Source organism: Eleutherodactylus coqui, chromosome 3, assembly GCF_035609145.1.
Source record: "Eleutherodactylus coqui strain aEleCoq1 chromosome 3, aEleCoq1.hap1, whole genome shotgun sequence".
Classification (NCBI taxonomy): Eukaryota; Metazoa; Chordata; class Amphibia; order Anura; family Eleutherodactylidae; genus Eleutherodactylus; species Eleutherodactylus coqui.
This window is the reverse complement of record NC_089839.1, coordinates 238891464-238905396: the sequence shown is the minus strand read 5'-3', so window position 1 is coordinate 238905396 and position 13933 is coordinate 238891464. Positions and strand designations below refer to the sequence as shown.

The 13933-nt window shown below is 47.9% G+C and overlaps 1 protein-coding gene across 1 annotated transcript in view; it reads right to left on the bottom strand.

The window, feature by feature from the left end:
• Window positions 1-13328: 13328 nt before the first annotated feature.
• LOC136620287 (complement factor H-like) overlaps window positions 13329-13933 on the bottom strand; it is a 197029-nt gene continuing 196424 nt past the window's right edge. The window contains exon 10 of the mRNA XM_066594988.1: window positions 13329-13540. Coding sequence (XP_066451085.1) covers window positions 13329-13540 — 212 coding nt within the window. The remainder of the gene's footprint in view (window positions 13541-13933) is intronic.

Below are 13933 nucleotides of genomic sequence, written 5' to 3'. Positions count from 1 at the left end.
CTAACCCTTATTAGGCTTTAAATAGCCATTCTATTCCACGGAAATGGAGTATTGCGCGCATGTGAACTGGCATTGTGAGTGCAAAAATTACAGGACTACACGCAGACACGTTTGTAACAGCCTGATTATTGCCATCTCTAAACATTGTTCTTACACAAACACATTGTAAGGTGAACCTTCTGCCCAGTTGGAGGTCCCTTGTGTGCTGGATCAGGTTTTCATTAAGGAAATCTCTGCACTTTGCTCCATTCAACTTTCCATAAACCCTGACCAGTTTCCCTCTCCCAGCTGCTAAAAAACAACCACACAACATGATGCTGCTACTGTAGGAATGGTAATGGGCAGGTGATGATCAGTGAATGGTGTCCTCCAGGCATAATGCTTAGAATTGAGGCCAAAAAGTTAAATATTGGTTTCATTGGACAAGAGAATTTTGTTTCTGACAGTTTGCAAGTTCTTTAGGTGCACTTTTCTAAACTGTAGGCAGGCTTTCATGTCGTTTTTACTGAGGACAGGCTTCTTTTTTGGCCACTGGGCCATAAAGCCCAGATTGTTGGAGTGCTGCAGTGCTGGTTGACCTTCTAGAAGTTTCTCCCATCTGCATACAGGATGTTTAGATCTCAGCCATTGGGTTCTTGCTCCCCTCTCTTACCAAGGCCCTTTTTCTCCAATTACTTAGTTTAGTAGGTTGGCCAGCTCTAGGAAGAGTCCTGTTTTTTCCAAACGCCCTCCATTTAAGAATTATGGAGGGCCCTGTGTGCTTGGGAACTTTCAGTATAGGAGAAATTGTGTGCCTCCACACAATCCTGTCTCTGAGCTCCACAAGCAGTTCTTCACTCCTCATGGCTTGGTTTCAGCTCTGATATGCATTGTGAGCTGTGAAACCTTAAATAGGGGGAGTGTCTGTTAAAACAATGTTCAATTAACTGGATTTAGCACAGATGGACTTCAATCAAGGTGTAGAAACATCTCAAAGGGTATTGGAGGCCCAAAAAGCTAAACTTCACGTGTCATATCAAAGGCTCTGAATACTTATGTCAATGCAAAATGTTAGTTTCTCATTTTTAAGAAAAATTACAAAGGTTTCTAGCATTCTGTTTCAACTTAGTCATTATGGTTATTGAGTACAGAATGGTTGGGAATAATGTGATTTAAAAAAAAATTGCACAAGGCCACAACATAACAAAATGTAAAAAAGTGAAAAGGTCTGAAGACCTTCCAAATGCACTGTATGATTTTGGTAAGAAACTTTGGATTTTTCCTCATTCAAATAAACTAAAATAATGTAAAGACATTGTGTTTTTTTCTTATATTTTTCTACGTATTATGCATAAAAAATTCAATAAAACTATTGAAATTAAAGACTAACGCCCAATGTTCACAGGCGGATTTTAATTATAAAATCTGCGTGTGGTTTCCACGCGGGGGAATCGCAGCTCTAGAAGCCAATGAGGATGCATTAGCATCTGCAGGCAATTTAAAGCATGCAAATGTGATTTTTTTGTTTCCGGCATGCGGATCATACGCACGGGAAGAAATTGCAGCATGCTCCATTTTAATGCGGATCCTGCAGGGACAGCTTCTATTGAAATCTATGGAAATACGTCCCATCCATGGCACACCCTTGTCTTTCACTGTGGCTGTGCTGCAGATCCGTGCGACAGCCGGGGATTTAAAAATAAAAAAGGTAGCACTGTACATGCACCGGTCGCGTTGGCTGGCGCCCCCGGACACAACCACCATGCTGGAAAAAGAAGATTCAGCCGGCACAGAGGAGACTCGCACTGGATCCGGAGAGGTAAGAAGCTGTCTTTTTCTCTACGTGTCCGTAGGCATGGCTGGATTCCGCCGCGGGATTCAATAGTGGAATCCGTGCATGCAAGTGGACATGAGGCCTAACATTATGGAAAAACAATAGTTTATTTTGATCCGCTCACATCTGCATTCAGGCCTTCATTAGGGTTTCAGTCAGCTTTGACATCAAGAATAGCACAACATGCAGCATGACCCTTACTGTCAAAATGATAGAAATGACGTCAAATGCTATTATAAGTCATTGGTTTCTGTTGGTTGCCATTGAGATCAATCATACAGCACATTCCACACAGCTGTATAAACGGAAGTCATGATCATGACCTTAAATGGACCCATAGGCGTAGCGTCAGGGGTCACTGGGGTTGCGGTGGTGACCTGGCCCCTGCGTTCACGGAGCCCCGAGGCCGCCCTCCGCCATACACATATGCACATTCAGTGCATTAATGGCTGGCCATTCTGTCTGCGGCAAGACTCCAATCATGCAGCAGGCAGAACGGCCAGCCTAAGAGGAAGCAGGGGAAGGAGGAGGAAGGCAATAACACGGGCTGGCAGGGCACAGTGGGGATATGATCATGTGCTGCCCCTGCCTCCTGCTGAATGGAAGCTGTTGCGTCTGCCTGTGCTGCTGTCACATGAAGGAGAAGTGGTCCAGGCCCGGGGTATGTGTGTGTGTCTATATATATATATATATATATATATATATATATATATATATATATATATATATATGTGTGTGTGTGTGTGTGTGTGTGTGTGTGCGCGCGCGTGTCCGTCTGTCTATATCCTATGTCATATCTAGCTATCTATATGTATTCTATCTCATATACATCTATCTCATATCTAACTATTATCTATTTGTTTATCTATCTAGCTATATCCTATCTCATATTTATCTATCTATCTATCTAGATATCTAGATATGAGATAGATAGATAGATAGATATGAGATAGATATGAGATAGCTCGATATGAGATATCTATCTATTTATCTCATATCTATCTCATATCTAGCTATCTATCTACCACCTATCCATCTATCTATCTAGACATGAGATAGATATATAGATAGATATTAGATAGATATGAGATATCTATCTATCTGACTTCTATCTATATTTATCTATCTATCTAGACATGAGATAGATAGATAGATATGCGATATCCATCCATCTATCTATCTATCTATCTATCTATCTATCTATCTATCTATGTATCTCCTATCTCATATCCATCTATCTCATATCTAACATCATATCTATATATCTGTCTATTTCTTATCTTTCTTTCTATCTATCTATCTCAAATCTATCTATCTATCTCCTATCTCCTATCTATCTATCTATTATCTATCATCTATCTCCCATCTCATATCTATCTATCTCCTCTCTGTCCATCTATATATATATATATATATATATATATATATATATATATATATTTAGACATGAGATAGATAGTTAGATAGATAGATAGATAGGACAATATGTATCTATCTAGATATGAGATAGATAGATATGAGATATCTATCTATCTATCTATCTATCTATCTATCTATCTATCTATCTATCTATCTATCTATCTCCTATCTCAAATCCATGTATTTCATATCCATCTATCTATCTATTGCTGGTATAAGTTATACATCTCCCAGGATTTACTGTATATAATTTTACCCTTCACACACAAAAAACGCATCAAAACCACATGCAGTTTTTAATTGTGTCTGCAGCTCCTTAATAACGTATGCGGTCTTTAAATACTGCATGCAGGTTTTTTACGTGTGTTTCTTAATTGTGGTTCTAAAGTACAACAAAAACATGAACACACCCTAAGGCCGGACTCACACGTGTTCTGAAAACGCAGCTTGAAATCGTGGCATTTTTACCAGAATTTCGAAGCAGCGTTTTTGAACACAGGTTACGGTGTTTGACTACCCTTTTTAATGCACCCCATCAGTGTGAGGAGATGTGTTTAACCTCTTCACGACATGGCCTATTTTGGGCTTAAGGACGCAACAATTTTTGGCGGATTTTCTTCTCCGTTTATCAAAAGCCATAACTTTTTAATTTTTCCGTCGACGCTGCCGTATGAGTGCTTGTTTTTTGCGTGGCGAACTGTAGTTTTTATCGGTGCCACTTTTGGGTACATAGACTATATTGTAAAACTTTTTTTTTTTATGATAGCAGGGAGAGAAAACGCATCAATTCTGCCATAGATTTTTTTTTTTACAGCGTTAATCATGCAGCATGAGACATTCCATTTTTTCTGCGGACCAATACGGTTACAACTAGAGATGAGCGAACGTACTCGTCCGAGCTTGATGCTCGGGCGAATATTAGCGTGTTCGGGATGCTCGTTACTCGTAACGAGTACCACGCGATGTTCGGGTTACTTTCAGTTTCCTCTCTGAGACGTTAGCGCGCTTTTCTGGCCAATTGAAAGACAGGGAAGGCATTACAACTTCCCCCTGTGATGTTCCAGCCCTATACCACCCCCTTGCTGTGAGTGGCTGGGGAGATCAGATGTCACCCGAGTATAAAAGTCGGCCCCTCCCGCGGCTCGCCTCAGATGCCTTGTGAGATAGCTGAGGGACAGTGCTGCTGGTGCCGGAGCTGCTGTAGGGAGAGCGTTAGGAGTTAGTGTAGGCTTCAAGAACCCCAACGGTCCTTCTTAGGGCCACATCTAACCATGTGCAGTACTGTGGAGGCTGCCTTTTGCAGTGGTGCACATTTTTTTTTTTCCCAAATCGGCCGTGCAGAGCATTGCGCCCTGCAGTAATACTACAGGGACAGAAGTGGTGGTTAGGCAGGGAGAGTGTTAGGAGTTAGTGTAGGCTTCAAGAACCCCAACGGTCCTTCTTAGGGCCACATCTAACAGTGTGCAGTAGTGTGGAGGCTGCAGTTAGCAGTGTTGCACATTTTTTTTTTTTCAAAATCGGCCGTGCAGAGCATTGCGCCCTGCAGTAATACTACAGGGACAGAATTGTGTAGGCAGGGCCAGAAGACATATTTTATTAATTGAATATACGCAGTGGGCCTTTCCTTTAAAAAAAAGGGAAAAATTTCTATTTGGCCTGCAGGCTTGCACCAATTTATTTCCTGCCTGGGAAATCACCGCTCTGCTGTAGTTAATAACTCTGCAACACTGCAGTTCTGTGACACAGTGCAGGGCCACAACACATTTATTATTGATTGAATATACGCAGTGGGCCTTTCCTTGAAAAAAAAGGGAAAACATTCTATTTGGCCTGCCTCTGACAGTCCTCAGCCTTCTGGGTACGTGTGTGCTGGGTGGAGAACTTAAACAAAAATCATACGCAGCCAGCTAAGTTTAACAGCAGGCTTGCGCCAATTTATTTCCTGCCTGGGAAATCACCGCTCTGCTGTAGTTAATAACTCTGCAACACTGCAGTTCTGTGACACATTTGCAGGGCCACAACACATTTATTATTGATTGAATATATGCAGTGGGCCTTTCCTTGAAAAAAAAGGGAAAACATTCTATTTGGCCTGCAGGCTTGCGCCACTTTATTTCCTGCCTGGGAAATCACCGCTCTGCTGTAGTTAATAACTCTGCAACACTGCAGTTCTGTGACACATTTGCAGGGCCACAACACATTTATTATTGATTGAATATACGCAGTGGGCCTTTCCTTGAAAAAAAAGGGAAAACATTCTATTTGGCCTGCAGGCTTGCGCCAATTTATTTCCTGCCTGGGAAATCACCGCTCTGCTGTAGTTAATAACTCTGCAACACTGCAGTTCTGTGACACATTTGCAGGGCCACAACACATTTATTATTGATTGAATATACGCAGTGGGCCTTTCCTTGAAAAAAAAGGGAAAAAATTCAATTTGGCCTGCCTCTGACAGTCCTCAGCGTTCTGGGTACGTGTGTGCTGGGTGGAGAACATAAACAAAAATCATACGCAGCCAGCTAAGTTTAACAGCAGGCTTGCGCCAATTTATTTCCTGCCTGGGAAATCAAATCACTGGTAATACAGCATGCTGAGGGGTAGGGGTAGGCCTAGAGGACGTGGACGCGGCCGAGGACGCGGAGGGCCAAGTGAGGGTGTCGGCACAGGCCGAACTCCTGATCCAGGTGTATCGCAGCCGACTGCTGCGCGATTAGGAGAGAGGCACGTTTCTGGCGTCCCCACATTCATCGCACAATTAATGGGTCCACGCGGGAGACCTTTATTAGAAAATAAGCAGTGTGAGCAGGTCCTGTCGTGGATGGCAGAAAGTGCTTCGAGCAACCTATCGTCCACCCACAGTTCTGCGCCGTCCACTGCTGCAAATCCGAATCCTCTGTCTGCTGCTCCTCCTTCCTCCCAGCCTCCTCACTCCACTACAATGACACATGCTCAGGAGCGGGAAGACTCCCAGGAACTGTTCTCGGGCCCCTGCTCAGATTGGGCAGCAGTGGTTCCTCTCCCACCAGAGGAGTTTATCGTCACTGATGCCCAACCATTGGAAAGTTCCCGGGGTCCGGGGGATGAGGCTGGGGACTTCCGGCAACTGTCTCCAGACCTTTCAGTGGGTGAGGAGGACGATGACGATGAGACACAGTTGTCTATCGGTGAGGTAGTAGTAAGGGCAGTAAGTCCGAGGGAGGAGCGCACAGAGGATTCTGAGGAAGAGCAGCAGGACGATGAGGTGACTGACCCCACCTGGTTTGCAACGCCTACTCAGGACAGGTCTTCAGAGGGGGAGGCAAGGGCAGCAGCAGGGCAAGTTGCAAGAGGCAGTGCGGTGGCCAGGGGTAGAGGCAGGGCCAGACCGGATAATCCACCAACTGTTTCCCAAAGCGCACCCTCGCGCCATGCCACCCTGCAGAGGCCAAGGTGCTCAAAGGTCTGGCAGTTTTTCACAGAGACGCCTGACGACCGACGAACAGTGGTGTGCAACCTTTGTCGCGCCAAGATCAGCCGGGGAGCCACCACCAACAGCCTCACCACCACCAGCATGCGCAGACATATGATCGCCAAGCACCCCACAAGGTGGGACGAAGGCCGTTCACCGCCTCCGGTTTGCACCGCTGCCTCTCCCCCTGTGCCCCAACCTGCCACTGAGATCCAACCCCCCTCTCAGGACACAGGCACTACCGTCTCCTGGCCTGCACCCACACCCTCACCTCCGCTGTCCTCGGCCCCATCCACCAATGTCTCTCAGCGCACCGTCCAGCCGTCGCTAGTGCAAGTGTTGGAGCGCAAGCGCAAGTACGCCGCCACGCACCCGCACGCTCAAGCGTTAACCGTCCACATAGCCAAATTTATCAGCCTTGAGATGCTGCCGTATAGGGTTGTGGAAACGGAGTCCTTCAAAAGTATGATGGCGGCGGCGGCGGCCCCGCGCTACTCAGTTCCCAGTCGTCACTACTTTTCCCGATGTGCCGTCCCAGCCCTGCACGACCACGTCTCCTGCAACATTGTACGCGCCCTCGCCAACGCGGTTACTGCCAAGGTCCACTTAACAACGGACACGTGGACAAGCACAGGCGGGCAGGGCCACTACATCTCCCTGACGGCACATTTGGTGAATTTAGTGGAGGCTGGGACAGAGTCAGAGCCTGGGACCGCTCACGTCCTACCCACCCCCAGAATTGCGGGCCCCAGCTCGGTGGTGGTATCTGCGGCGGTGTATGCTTCCTCCACTAAAGCACCCTCCTCCTCCTCCAACGCAACCTCTGTCTCGCAATCAAGATGTGTCAGCAGCAGCAGCACGTCGCCAGCAGTCGGTGTCGCGCGGCGTGGCAGCACAGCGGTGGGCAAGCGTCAGCAGGCCGTGCTGAAACTACTCAGCTTAGGAGATAAGAGGCACACGGCCCACGAACTGCTGCAGGGTCTGACAGAGCAGACCGACCGCTGGCTTGCGCCGCTGAGCCTCCAACCGGGCATGGTCGTGTGTGACAACGGCCGTAACCTGGTGGCGGCTCTGCAGCTCGGCAGCCTCACGCACGTGCCATGTCTGGCCCACGTCTTTAATTTGGTGGTTCAGCGCTTTCTGAAAAGCTACCCACGCTTGTCAGACCTGCTCGTAAAGGTGCGCCGGCTCTGCGCACATTTCCGCAAGTCCCACACGGACATTGCCACCCTGCGGACCCTGCAAAATTGGTTTAATCTGCCAGTGCACCGACTGCTGTGCGACGTGCCCACACGGTGGAACTCTACGCTCCACATGTTGGCCAGGCTCTATGTGCAGCGTAGAGCTATAGTGGAATACCAACTCCAACATGGGCGGCGCAGTGGGAGTCAGCCTCCTCAATTATTTTCAGAAGAGTGGGCCTGGTTGGCAGACATCTGCCAGGTGCTTCGAAACTTTGAGCAGTCTACCCAGGTGGTGAGCGGCGATGCTGCAATCATTAGCGTCACCATTCCTCTGCTATGCATCTTGAGAAGTTCCCTGCAAAGCATAAAGGCAGACGCTTTGCGCTCGGAAACAGAGCCGGGGGAAGACAGTATTTCGCTGGATAGTCAGAGCACCCTCCTGTCTATATCTCAGCGCGTTCAGGAGGAGGAGGAGGAGCATGAGGAGGAGGGGGAAGAGACAGCTTGGCCCACTGCTGACGGTACCCATGCTGCTTGCCTGTCATCCTTTCAGAGTGTATGGCCTGAGGAGGAGGAGGAGGAGGAGGATCCTGAAAGTGATCTTCCTAGTGAAGACAGCCATGTGTTGCGTACAGGTACCCTGGCACACATGGCTGACTTCATGTTAGGATGCCTTTCTCGTGACCCTCACGTTACACGCATTCTGGCCACTACGGATTACTGGGTGTACACACTGCTCGACCCACGGTATAAGGAGAACCTTTCCACTCTCATTCCCGAAGAGGAAAGGGGTTCGAGAGTGTTGCTATACCACAGGACCCTGGCGAACAAGCCGATGGTAAAATTCCCATCCGACAGCGCTAGTGGCAGAAGGCGCAGTTCCGAGGGCCAGGTAGCAGGGGAGGTGCGGAGATCGAGCAGCATGTACAGCACAGGCAGTGCAACAGTCTTTTAGGCCCTGGACAGCTTTATGGCTCCCCAGCAAGACTGTGTCACCGCTCCCCAGTCAAGGCTGAGTCGGCGGGAGCACTGTAAAAGGATGGTGAGGGAGTACGTAGCCGATCGCACGACCGTCCTCCGTGACGCCTCTGCCACCTACAACTACTGGGTGTCGAAGCTGGACACGTGGCCTGAACTCGCGCTGTATGCCCTGGAGGTGCTTGCTTGTCCTGCAGCTAGCGTCTTGTCAGAGAGGGTGTTTAGTGCGGCTGGGGGAATCATCACAGATAAGCGAACCCGCCTGTCAACCGACAGTGCCGACAGGCTTACAGTCATCAAGATGAACAAAGCCTGGATTTCCCCAGACTTCTCTTCTCCACCAGCGGACAGCAGCGATACCTAAGCAATACGTAGGCTGCACCCGCGGATGGAAGCATCGTTCTCTCTCACCATCCAAAACGGGGGCATTTCTGCTTCATCAATCTGTGTATAATATTCCTCCTCCTCCTCCTGCTCCTCCTCCTGAAACCTCACGTAATCACGCCAAACGGGCAATTTTTCTTAGGGTCACAAGGCTCACTCATATAATTTTTCTAAACAATTTTTATACGTTTCAATGCTCTTAAAAGCGTTGAAACTTTAACTTGAACCAATTTTTCGTTCAACTGGGCTGCCTCCAGGCCTAGTTACCACTTAAGCCACATTAACCAAAGCGATTAATGGGTTTCACCTGCCATCTTGGTTGGGCATGGCCAATTTTTTCTGAGGTACATTAGTACTGTTGGTACACCAATTTTTTTGGGCCCCCACCTACAGTGTAATCATAGTAATTTCTATGTTCTTCGCCTGCACTCATGGTACAGAAAGGTGTGTGGGGTTGCCTACACTTTAGCTACATAAATGTAACTGGGGCCTTGTCTATACTGCAGCTACTGAAATGTGAAAGAGACTGTTATCTCCCTAAACTGCTGCAATGGGAATGTTACTGGGGCCTGTCTTGAGTGCTACTATTACTGAAATGGAACTAAGACTGCGCTCCCCCTATACTGCTGCTAGTGATATGTTTGTGGGGCCTGTCCCTAATGCTACCGCTGAAATGTTAATAATTCTGGGCTCTGCCTATACCGCTGCTAATGGTATGTCACTGGGGTGTGGAAACAGAGGCTTCACAAAGACATGATGGCGGCGAGGCCATTTCCCACCAACGCTGTTACTGTTAAGGTGCATATAACCACGGACACGTGTAGAGGACACATAGTGCCTCCAAAACATCCCCCTCCTCCTCCAACAATGAAAACATTCTTGGCAAATACCTTTGCGTTGGTCCGTCTGGTGGCAGTCCAAGAATTTCACCTTTTAACAAGAGAGCACCACCACCATCCCCCCGCCACGGCACACTTAATCCTGGCCACATTCCGAAAACCAACTACATAAAACGCGCTACCAGGTCCGCAGTCAACACCACATTACCACCAACGAGGTTACTGTTAAGGTACATATTACCAGTCTGACTGGGGCATGCAGTGTGGGCCGAAGCCCACCTGCATTAACCACGACATTACCTCAGCTTAGATGGGCAATGCAATGGGATATTTTTATGTACCGCCGGTGGCTTCCTGGCACCCACCCATGCTGTGGGTCCACAGGGAATTATAAATGCATCTGTTTCCACTTCTAAAGAACCCCAGTCTGACTGGGGCATGCAGTGTGGGCCGAAGCCCACCTGCATTAACCACGACATTACTACCTCAGCTGTGTTGGGCAATGCAATGGGATATTTTTATGTACTGCCGGTGGCTTCCTGGCACCCACCCATGCTGTGGGTCCACAGGGAGTTTAACCTACATCTGTCCACTTGTAAAGAACCCCAGTCAGACTGGGGCATGCAGTGTGGGCCGAAGCCCACCTGCATTAAGCACGACATTACTACCTCAGCTGTGTTGGGCAATGCAATGGGATATTTTTATGTACCGCCGGTGGGTTCCAGGGAGCCACGCATGCTGTAGGTGCACACGGAGTTTAACCTACATCTGTCCACTTGTAAAGAACCCCAGTCAGACTGGGGCATGCAGTGTGGGCCGAAGCCCACCTGCATTAAGCACGACATTACTACCTCAGCTGTGTTGGGCAATGCAATGGGATATTTTTATGTACCGCCGGTGGCTTCCTGGCACCCACCCATGCTGTGGGTCCACAGGGAGTTGTAAATGCATCTGGTTTCCACTTCAAAGGAACCCCAGTCTGACTGGGGCATGCAGTGTGGGCCGAAGCCCACCTGCATTAAACATGACATTACTACCTCAGCTGTGATGGGCACTGCAATGGGATATTATTATGTACCGCCGGTGGGTTCCTGGGAGCCACCCATGCTGTCGGTCCACAGGGACTTTACAATAGGGAGTTGTACCTGCCTGTGTCTATGAACTAAAAAGCCCGGTCTGACTGGGGCATGCAGACACCTTGACAGAATGAATAGTGTGTGGCACATAGGTTCCCCATTGCTATGCCCACGTGTGCAGCTCCTGATGGCGGTGGCACAGGATTATATTTCTCATTGCTTCTGTACAGCATTGTGGGCTATCGCCCCGCCCCTTTTAAAGAGGGTCGCTGCCTAGCCGTGCCAACCCTCTGCAGTGTGTGCCTGCGGTTTCTCCTCATGGCAGACGCACTTATAAATAGACATGAGGGTGGTGTGGCATGAGGGCAGCTGAAGGCTGCGCAGGGACACTTTGGTGTGCGCTGTGGGCGGGGGGGGGGGGGGGGGTTGGGCAGCATGTAACCCAGGAGAAGTGGCAGCGGAGTGTCATGCAGGCAGTGATTGTGCTTTGTTGGAGGTAGTGTGGTGCTTAGCTAAGGTATGCATTGCTAATGAGGGCTTTTCAGAAGTAAAAGTTGTTGGGAGGGGGGGGGCCCACTCTTGCCGCTGTTGTGGCTTAATAGTGGGACCTGGGAACTTGAGATGCAGCCCAACACGTAGCCCCTCGCCTGCCCTATCCGTTGCTGTGTCGTTCCCATCACTTTCTTGAATTGCCCAGATTTTCACACATGAAAACCTTAGCGAGCATCGGCGAAATACAAAAATGCTCGGGTCGCCCATTGACTTCAATGGGGTTCGTTACTCGAAACGAACCCCCGAGCATCGCGATAATTTCATCCCGAGTAACGAGCACCCGAGCATTTTGGTGCTCGCTCATCTCTAGTTACAACGATACCAAAATTCTTACATTTTTTTAGGTTTTCCCACTTTTCTGCAATTAAAAACCCTTTTTTTTGGAAATCTTTTTTCTATTCTAAATCGCTGCATTCAAAGTCCTGTAACATTTTTAGTTTTTGATGTACTGCGCTCTGTGAGGGCTTATTTTTTGCGAGACGAGCTGTAGTTTTTACTGGTTCCATTTTGGGGTACATACGCCTTTTTTGATCACTTTTATTGCGTTTTTAGTGAGGCAAAATGCTAAAAATTAGCATTTTGTCTCAGTTTTTTAGCGCTTTTTTTTGCGTTTTTTCCGTGCACAGTCAATAGCATGTGCAACTTATTGTACGCATCGTTACGGATGTGACAATACCAAATATGTGGGGTTTTATTTTTTTTTAACCTTTTTTTATGCTAATCTGAGAAAAAGCATAAAAAAATATTTTTTTTACTCTTTTTTTACATTTTTTTAAATTCATTTTTTAAATCTTTATTTTTTTTACAACATTTTTGTCCCCCTGGGGGACTTTAACCACTGCCCTAATGATTGCTGTCATAAGGCATGGCAGAGCTACTGCTCTGCCATGCCTTATCGCTTATACAGCGATCATAGGCATAGGCAATACAGGACGCCAGTGTCTGGCGTCCTGTTACCATGGTGACAGGCCGGGCTCTCGCGATGTTATCGCGAGAGCCGGCCGGAGACACAGAGGGAGTCCGCTCCCTCTGTGAACTCTTTCCCTGCCGCAATCTACTTAAATCGCGGCAGGGAAGGGGTTAACAACGGGGCGCGCATCTCCGATGCCCCCCGCTGTTGCAGCGGGACACCGGCTGTGTCTGACAGCCGTCTCCCGCTGCAGGATAGCGCGAGATCACATATTTAAGTACCCTGCTGCCAGGACGTAAACTTACGCCCTGCAGCGGGAAGGGGTTAAAACCACGAAAACGCAAAAATAGAACAGACTGTTAGAAACACCGCGTTCGAGCGCAGGATAAGTAACCTCATTAAAATCAATGGGAGTTTTTTACCGTGGTTAGTACGGCACTCGGGACACCGCGCTAACAGCAGTAAAAAGCTGTGTGTGTGAGAGAGTGGCCAGCGGGGCTACAAACAAATATCCATGTGCAGGAAATGCGTCATGTTTGGAAAGATTACGCCAAGGGGCTAGATCATGTATGCAGCACAATCTAGGTATGGGTACGGGGGAGTGTGGGGTGGAGGCCCAAGGGGGGGGGGGGGAGCCTGAGCTGAACTTTTGTACCCGGGCCCCTGAGCCTTTAGGTACGCCCCTGAATTAACCACATATTTTATGACAATATTACCTAATGTATTTAATTTAGAAGCCTGTCGAATTTCATACCTGTGCATTTTGGTGAAGTCGTCCACTGTCCATCCAAGCAAGTACTTTGATCTGATCCGCTGATGTGAAATCCAGAATTGCAGCTATATTTCACAACGTCACCAGTTAAATATTTATCTTGTTTAGAGGACTCAAGTATGTCTCCATTATTTATTGTAGGTGGATTCTTGCATGGAACTAATCCTTGAAAATACATATGTAAATATTACATTTTCATTATTCTGAGAAAATATGTAAACCAACTGTAAACCAGTATGTACTATCACATTAGCAGTTGCCCATAAAGACCTATCAGATCGCTTCTCTCTTGTCACACTAGATTCACAAGAATGATAATCCCATTTTAACAATGCAGAATTGACAAGAATTTCAAGCACTAAGGGTGCATTCAGACGACCGTATATCGGCTGGATTTTCACGCCCAGCCGATATACGGCGTCTCTCTCTGCAGGGGGAGGATGCTGGAAGAGCCGGGAGCAGTGCTCTGAGCTCCCGCCCCCTCTCTGCCTCCTCTCCACCCCCTGCACTATTTGCAATGAGAAGAGGCGGAACAGGGGCAGGGCTAAGTTGCGCGAA